This window comes from Formica exsecta, unplaced genomic scaffold, assembly GCF_003651465.1.
Source record: "Formica exsecta isolate Colony F162 unplaced genomic scaffold, ASM365146v1 scaffold4, whole genome shotgun sequence".
NCBI classification, from domain to species: Eukaryota; Metazoa; Arthropoda; class Insecta; order Hymenoptera; family Formicidae; genus Formica; species Formica exsecta.
In genome coordinates this window covers 257676-266109 of record NW_021851238.1, presented here as the reverse complement: position 1 = coordinate 266109, position 8434 = coordinate 257676, and the positions used below count along the sequence as shown (strand labels likewise).

The following is an 8434-nucleotide window of genomic DNA, read 5'->3' as shown; positions in this document are numbered from 1 at the left end:
ATATATATATATATATGAATTACATTATTATCCCATAAAATCAAAATATTATTAAAAAATTTATATTAATGTAAAATTTATGGAATATGTAATTAATATAATTCTTAATTAAGTTAATATATAATTCTTATAACATATGCTACAAATAATCATAGATAATATTTACAACAAATATACAGATATTATATAGTTAACTTTCAGATTTTAAATATCATTTATATTTAAATCGAAACACATTGAATTCGTTGGCGTAAAGATGCACGGCGCTGTCTCAACATTTGGGTAATCGGAAATTACTTGTGAAACGTTAAAACTCTACAAATTCAAAATAGAAAAACAAAAATGTTATAATCGCATAAATTAATTGTTAATATATTTAAACAAAACGAAAAAATGATTGATTAAAAATTCACAAAATTGGAAATTATATACGTATTAATTACGAAATTATATTATATATATATACGTATTATATATATATATATGGATCGTGTATAATTTATGAAAATACGCATATATAATTATAATTTTGTAAATATTTATAATTATAATTAAAGATATATATAATTACAAATTTATATACACATATATAATTTTGTAAATTTATATATATAATATCTTTGTGTATATCTCATATATATAATTTATGTATATTTATATATTTTTCTTTTTGTATTGAAAGAAAAATATTCCATCAATCATACGCACACACACACACACACACACCACAATGTACAATATAAAATAGAGAATACTATGTCAAAACGTAGTTTGCAAAAGTACTAATTACAACTTACATATTTTTTATGCATTGCCAAGCAAAAAGTACAAACTTGCGGCCTTGTCGAGCAAATGCCGCTATTTTTTAAGAGACGTGAGCAGGGTTGATCTATGGCACCCGCGATGAGTATAGCATCCAAATGGCTAATGTAACTGCTGGCCAACCTTAAAGTCTCTATTTTCGATAGCTTCCGGTCAGCCGGTTCGGTCGGAATCAGAGTTCTCAGGACGCTGAAAGCCGTGTTCACGCTGCACAATGAAGATTGTATTCTTTCAATTGTGTCTCTGCATCATAAATGGTCGTTATATCCATTACATTTATCTCGTGCATCATATTTACGTTAAATAGAAGAGGAATTTAAAGATAAATTGCATTTGTATCGAAAGAGATTTTACATGCGAAAATATATGCGTCATTTCTCTAAATCCTTCATCTTCGTGCAAATCGATGCTTTCCATTCTTCTTCAAACGTTTGACTTATGTATCATCAAGCGTTATCTGTCACTCGTTCCCCGAAATTAAAAAATTTAAAATGCGAATGCAAAATACTCTTCACCTATGAGTGCGATCCCTTTCTCGAGCGTTTGCTTGGTATCGCTGCTTCGTCGGCTCTTCTTTCCTATGCGTTGCCATGTTGTAGATACGATCTTAGACTGTTCACGAAAACGTTGCCTTTATTAATGAGCGACTGATCCGCAGCCTGTTTCCTTTCCTTTGGAATATGAAATTTCTTCATCTCTAGTGTGTCACGCACGCTTACATCCCTCAGTTCCGCGTTGCCGTTCTTCTCCTCCCTCTCCTTTCTCTTACTCCCTCTTTTTCTCAGCTAAACTCGACACTCATGTGAGCCGCACATGTGTAGAATCAGAGGCTAAAGATCTTTTCTCTGTCTCTCTCTCTTTCCTTTTCGGTACTTTCTTCCTTCTCTTCTCTTTTCTGATGTCTACCATAATACGCGAAAGTTGCGGCAACGAAAATATAGAAAAAACGCTTCAACGCGGAAATATAAAAAAAATTATGATGAAATTATGATAAACATTATATCTTTTGTGGGGGTAATGTATTATAATTAATTCATCATTGAAATTTGCGAGAACATCAAAATGAAAGTCAAAGTTATAATCTAGTCCATATTATTATATTCCATATCGTTACCCTCTCGCATCTTCAAAAATTTAATTTACTACTTACAATTTGTGTGTATATATATATATACGATTGCGCTAGAATTGAAATAATACATTCACAACTTCATCCCTGCCTCTCATATACACGTGTGTGCACGCCGAGTGCGATGCATTCCATGTAAAGTGGTCGACGGCTGCGTTTCGCATTATGCTTAATAAAAAACGTAGATGACCGTAGCGACCGGGTAATAAAGTAGGGCAAAGGAAACAAATTTCATCTGCAAAACTAATTATCATACCGTTGCAGCGTGTTTGCGATTCGTTTCCCCGATTTTGTTCTTTTTAACGCGATTATGTTGCTATGAGACGCTAAAGAATTTAGATCTCGTTGTGTATTGCAGTGTTGATCAAATTACGGCGTTACAATGTGTAATCTTCTCGAACAATAATTGCATAAAATTAACTAAAGCTCGAAAGAGAATAGCTAAGAAGAAGACACTTGAGTCAATTCGAGTTTTGTACGAAATGTTTATTCAATTAAATAGTTTCATCAACACCAAATCAATTACACAGTGTAAAATGTACACGTCTCTCAATGGTCACTGGATCATAAGATTACACTACTTCAATATTTGATATTGTCAAAGAAACATCATTCTTAAATCATTCAATGGTAAGTATTTCTTTTTTGTGTCCTTACCACTGATCAGCTGCTTTATTATCAAAGATTTGCAACATCCAATAAAAGGATATATCTAAATAAAAGTGTTTACATATACACACATGTCTGATACATTAATAAAATGATAAGTAAACTTAGATTACATTTTTCACACTATTATGTGATACGATCAAGATAGATTGACGTGGAAAATTAAACGTGGATTTAAAAGAAAACACTTATCATTGATTTACGAATAATGTTTCTTTGGCAATGTCAAATGTTGAAATAGCATGATCTTATGATCCAGTGACCATTGAGAGACATGTACATTTTACGCTGTGTAATTGATTTGATATAACAAAGCTATTTAATTAAGTAATTGATGATTGAATTTATAATTTTCTGTCGTTATAAGTAAACGCAAACACGTACTAATTTCCCATCTTATTATACACATGTATACACTACCACAATAATAAAAATAAGTTGAAACAACGTCGTATAAAAGAAAAAAATGCAGTTTGCTAGGAGGTAATGAACCGAGCAATCTTGAAACAAGTGGGACATTTTATTTATACATTTGAAAAAACTTTTGTCATTTTAACTAACTTTAATTATTGTGATAGTGTGTGTATGTAGCAGGATAGAAAACGAGTACACGTTTGGGTTTATTTATAACGTGACAGAAAATCATGCTAAACATTTTTTTTTTTAAATATATGTATGTTGAACTTTCCGTGTCGATCTATATATATATATTGTATCTCTATGTTCTGTATATTGATTGTATCATATAATCACATAAAAATATATAATTAAAATTTAATTATTTTACTAATATATCGAATACGTGTATATTATACATATTATATATATAACGTATGTTATATGTATATATATGTATATACACACACACTCCTATTAAGATATCCTTTTGTTGGATATTGCCAGTCTATCATAACATAGCACATGTAGTTGATCAATAATAAAAATGCAAAAAATGAATCCACGAGCCTATCTTATTATCAATGAACGACTTATGTATGATATTTCTTACATCGTTATAATTAATTTTAATTATTAGACATAACTTTTAGATTGTTTCAACTATTTTTCATTATTAAGCGTAATAATTAAAATTAGTTAAAATATCGCAAAAGTTCTTCGATATAAAAAGATGTACAAACGAAAGATCCCGTTCGTGTTATGTGATCGCTCGATTTATTACCTTCTCTAGCGATCTATAATTTCTTTTTTATCCGTTTTTGTACGACGACGACTATGCGCATTTACTATTTACGAGAACAAATATTTAAAAAAAAATATATATATAATATCTATATATACATAGGATTAAAAAAGAGAACGCGGTAGAATTTTACCTTGTACAAGCGCTTTGGCATATATACTACTTAAAATCAAATAATAAAGCAAGGTCAATCGAATAAACCGGGCAAGATCGACAAACTGTGACATTGTCGATAGCGAAGTATAAGAATTAACAATATAATATTTAAAGACTTGAACGGCTTACATATCTGCCATTTATATATAAATCTCGATCATTCTAAAAAGTACCAGTAACTGAGCGTTACAGCACCGGAAAACTCAAATATTTTGTCGTGTTATTTACAATAATGAGAATTACAATGATTATGCTCGCTGCGCGTATATATATATGTATATATATATATATATTTCCATCGCTTATATTGTGCGATCTGAAAGATCATAAAAATAATTTCTGATCTTACAATTAGAGAATATATGATTACAGAGCAAGATCCGACTTTTTTTTAATCTTCAACTCATCGATGCGTTGAAAGAACGCTCGGATATATATAATATATACGCGTATATATACAACATACGCGCATATACATATATGTAATAATATATCGTGCTTAAACGCAATCAAGAAACTATATATATATATTATATGTACATAAATAAAAAATATAATTATTGACGCGATCCACGTGCGGCTTCTTCCAGCGCGCGAACTTTAAGCTCGCGCTCACGCTGTTGTCTAAAAAACACCTTTTGTTAGTGCGGATACCCCGCTACCTTAAATCATTGCATTATGCAATAACAAGTTAGGCAAGTTTTGATAGTGATTTCAAATGCCTACAAACCTCAGGTATTCTTCGTGATGAGCCACGAGAGATGCATGCGCAGGGAATCGTTCGCGCTCTATCATGAGATGCCGTTGCAACTGTTCGTGATGCGCCGCCATGTCCGCGTACGGTCTTCCTAGAAGTTCCGCCGGATGAAGTGCCAAAGCAGGATCGCGCGGCATTAAACCGGGACGAGGATAATTGGCGCTGGCCGCAGCTGTGAACGAAAATATCGCCGTGTTAGAAAAACAAGATGAATTAAAAAAAACATTATAAAATACTTATTATTATATTTAATATAATTATATAAACATTGCCTCATATAATAATTGTTTTACAAGAGTACTAGTAGGGACGCGTTATAAAATTGCGGAAGCATATTCGATTATCTCGCAAATATAGAAGAAACTACGCGCGAAAATTGCAACCGTCGAACCCTCTTTCAACTACCGACAAAATATCCCAGAAATGTTACTTCTCATTTCTAAGGTACACGCACACGCACACTCGCGCCTATTCCTCGACAACACTCACTCGCACTTGCACCTGCGACGGTGATAAGCGACTAGCCAAAGATCAGAGTCGAGCAACCGGAAGTTCGCAGGCGTGCTGATATGGTGCAGAAAATAAAGGATCGTCTCGACCTAGACGGTAAGTGTAGGCTGACGATCAATGAGAAACGGCTGTTGAGCGACGAGGAATAAGCGAGAGCGGCGTTTTCTTAAAAGGAGAAGCTCTTCAGGAGAAGCTTAGAAGAAACATCCTGTGTGTAAGGACCTACCCGGCAGAGGAAATCCAGCCGCAGCCGCAGCGGCTTCCTGCTGTTGCTGAGCCTGTTGCTGGGCCTGTTGCTGTCCCGGATGTAAGTGCAAGTGCGTATGCGCATGCGTATGCGCGTGAGTGTGAGCGTGATACTCGGGCGAGATGCCAGCCATTTGTAATCGGACCATCGGGTCAGCGGCCAGAGCCAGCCGTTCTTCCAACTGGCCGTGATGATGAGCCGCCACGGGATGGCCAGCCGCTCCACCCGCTGGCCCCCCGCCGGCTGCAGTCGGAATCCCTAAACGCGACAGCGCTTCGATCACATAACTCGAAGATCACAGATACGATTCTCATCGTTGCCCGATTTCTTCATCTCCAGTTAATTTGTTGGATAAAATTATTCGAGAGAAAACCCCGTGTTCTTCTAATAATATATCATTGGTTACACAGAGAGCCAAGATTAGCTATCTTGTCACCACAGTTAATTGGCGCTGAAGAAATCGGCCATAAGAATTTAAACATTTACGTTTAACTATATCACGCGCATCTCTGAAATAACTTGGCGCTCTCAATCTAATTCCATCTTTCTTCCCAGCCTATCGATTTTTCTATCATCCTTTTGACTATATATTCTTAAATCAATCCCAATTTTGCAAACTCTATAAGTCGTACGAACGAACGAATGATTGTCGACACGAAGTCTGTACTTCTACACTCGCTGTTATGAAATATTATAAAATGTTAGCTTAATCAATAGTTACCTAGCCGTTCGAGTCGTTCTCTCTCGAGTTGACTTGGACCCGGTGGAGCGCCGTAGAGGCCGAACTGATGTAAGGCCTGGGGTGGTCCAGAAGGGGCTGGTGTCAGACCGGCGGCGGCGTATCGGCGGTGTATCTCCAGCCAGTGTGGATCAACCGGCGGTGCCGGCATCGGTCTAGGCGTACCCTTGAACAATTCCTCCTTCAATCGATCGTTCAGCTCTCTCTCGCGTAATTCGCGTATCTCGCGTTCTCTCTTTTCGCGCTCCAAATGCTCCAACTCCAACCGTTGCGCTGCTGCAGCCTCACGTCCGTAGATATAATGTAACATCGGATCGGGCGGGGCGGGATGTCTGGCGGGTGAGAAAGCGGCGTGCGGTCTAGCATATTCAGACAATTGCCTGAGCGCCGGCGTGTCCGCATAAGAACCAGGACGCGCGGCGTAACGATCGTATGGCGAAACGACCGGTTCGAGGTGTCCGCGGCTGGGTGGTTTGCATACTTCAGGTTGTTTCTCCGGTGTCGTCATTTTTCTAGCCTGTTGAGCTGCAGCAGCGGCGCGATCACGCTCCTCTCGCTCTCGTTCTGCCTGTTTCCGCGAGCGTTCTTCGCGCTTTCTTGCAAGCTTCGAATCGGGCACAGGTTTAAACATCAAATCAGTGCGCGTGCACGAGTTATTTTCGCCGCGATTCCAATGCCTCAGGAAAATCGCCGACTGCGAACGATGACACTCGGAATCCTCAATTCGCGGTTCTGGCGACGGTCCACGAGGACTAACTGACTCTTCCGGCTCGGTCTCCATGTCTTGTTGTTCGATCTTCGGCTCCTGCATAATCGGCTGCGGTTGCTGCGGCTGCGACGCACGATGATGATGATGCGCGGAACTAGCCGATGACGTTAGACATGTAGCCGAGACGAGCGACGGTTTGCGCTGACTACTATGTGAGCTGTGGGACGACGAATGACTGTGAGAGCTGTGAGAAGAGATGCTCAATAGTTTCTCGTGATGCAAATTCGTCGGCTGCTGATGCATACTAGACGAATGGTGATGACTCGCGATTAGATTCTCTCCCTCTTCTCTGCTTGTGACACTTGAGCTGGTGCTGGCATGATGCGCCGCCATCATAGCGTTGCTGCTTTCCTGACTTCGTTGCGGCGAAGGCGGCGGAATGGCATGAGGTACCGGACCGTAAGCGTATGGCGGGAAGGATGGGTATCCTGGTGCGTATCCTGGATAGGGATGAGGATGATACGTATGCATAGCGGTGAACAAAGAATGATGCATCAGCGGATGATGTGGATGGAAGGGATGAGCCATATGCGGGCTCGGCTGCTGCGCCGGATGCATTACCGGTTGAGGGATCGAACTGGGCGGCGGCGGTAGGTTCGGCGTCGGTGTCGGCGATGCCGCGACCGGCTGAATCGACGGTACCGCCTGACTAACTGGCGGCATAGAATGTTTGCTTGGTGTTGGCGGTTTGCTCGCGCCGTCCGGATCCTTCTTGATATTGTCCAAACTCGGACCTGGAAAATTGGAGCTCTGGAAGCCCGGTACCTTGACCTCCTTCAAGCTTTGCAGAGGATCCGGCTCCGGTGGTATGATCTCCTGCTTTATCTTTAGATTCTGCGGCTCCATCGGCGGTGTACCGGCCGGTAAATTGTAGATACCCGCGGGCTTCTCCATCGCCAACATTCCGCCGGATTGTATCGGCTGAAACAAGTTGCTCGGCTCCGATCGTTCCGACTCATTGTTCTCGCTTGTTCGTTCCGAAACGCGCTCTGGCATCATACGAGAGTCGGGAGCTCGGCTATCGCGCACTCGATCGTTCACTGACAGTCTATCGTCCACCATTCTTTCGGCATTTCTACTTTCGGACGACATTACGGTCAAACCGAGTGGTTGCGGTGGCGAACTCGACATTGGTGGCATCTGCGGTATCTGGCCGATCGGGCCACCGATACCGGCCGACACGCTCTGCGAGATATTGAGATTCAACGGTGGCGGTCCCGACATGCTTTGCGGCAATGTTTGCGCCGAAGTTGGCAAGCTCTCGGTTACGTGGCGCAGATTTGTTGGTCCCATATTCGGCACGTTCGGCGGCAAGCTGCTCGGCGTCATCTGCGGCGGCATGTTTTGTGAAAGGTTCTGCGGCACGTTTTGTACCGGCGGCGGCGGTGGTGGTGGTGGCGGCTGCACGTACTGCATACTGAGACTTGTCGGCATT

At 40.1% G+C, this 8434-nt stretch overlaps 2 protein-coding genes across 12 annotated transcripts in view; both read right to left on the bottom strand.

Annotated features, from left to right (window-relative positions):
* The window catches only part of LOC115239908 (trithorax group protein osa-like), a 16859-nt gene extending 15433 nt beyond the window's left edge, over window positions 1-1426 (bottom strand). Inside the window, exons 1-2 of the mRNA XM_029814758.1 lie at window positions 1338-1426; window positions 834-1029 (exon numbers count right to left, since the gene is read on the bottom strand). Coding sequence (XP_029670618.1) covers window positions 834-1029; window positions 1338-1414 — 273 coding nt within the window. The 5' untranslated portion in view covers window positions 1415-1426. The remainder of the gene's footprint in view (window positions 1-833; window positions 1030-1337) is intronic.
* Window positions 1427-4460: 3034 nt separating this feature from the next.
* LOC115239905 (arginine-glutamic acid dipeptide repeats protein) overlaps window positions 4461-8434 on the bottom strand; it is a 30494-nt gene continuing 26520 nt past the window's right edge. For 9 of the 11 annotated variants that reach the window (XM_029814749.1, XM_029814752.1, XM_029814753.1 and 6 more), the window contains 4 exons: window positions 6213-8434; window positions 5471-5749; window positions 4708-4906; window positions 4461-4601 (listed from right to left, as the gene is read on the bottom strand). In XM_029814749.1, coding sequence (XP_029670609.1) covers window positions 4535-4601; window positions 4708-4906; window positions 5471-5749; window positions 6213-8434 — 2767 coding nt within the window. In that variant the 3' untranslated portion in view covers window positions 4461-4534. The remainder of the gene's footprint in view (window positions 4602-4707; window positions 4907-5470; window positions 5750-6212) is intronic. The other 2 variants (XM_029814744.1, XM_029814754.1) reach the window with 2 other exon arrangements.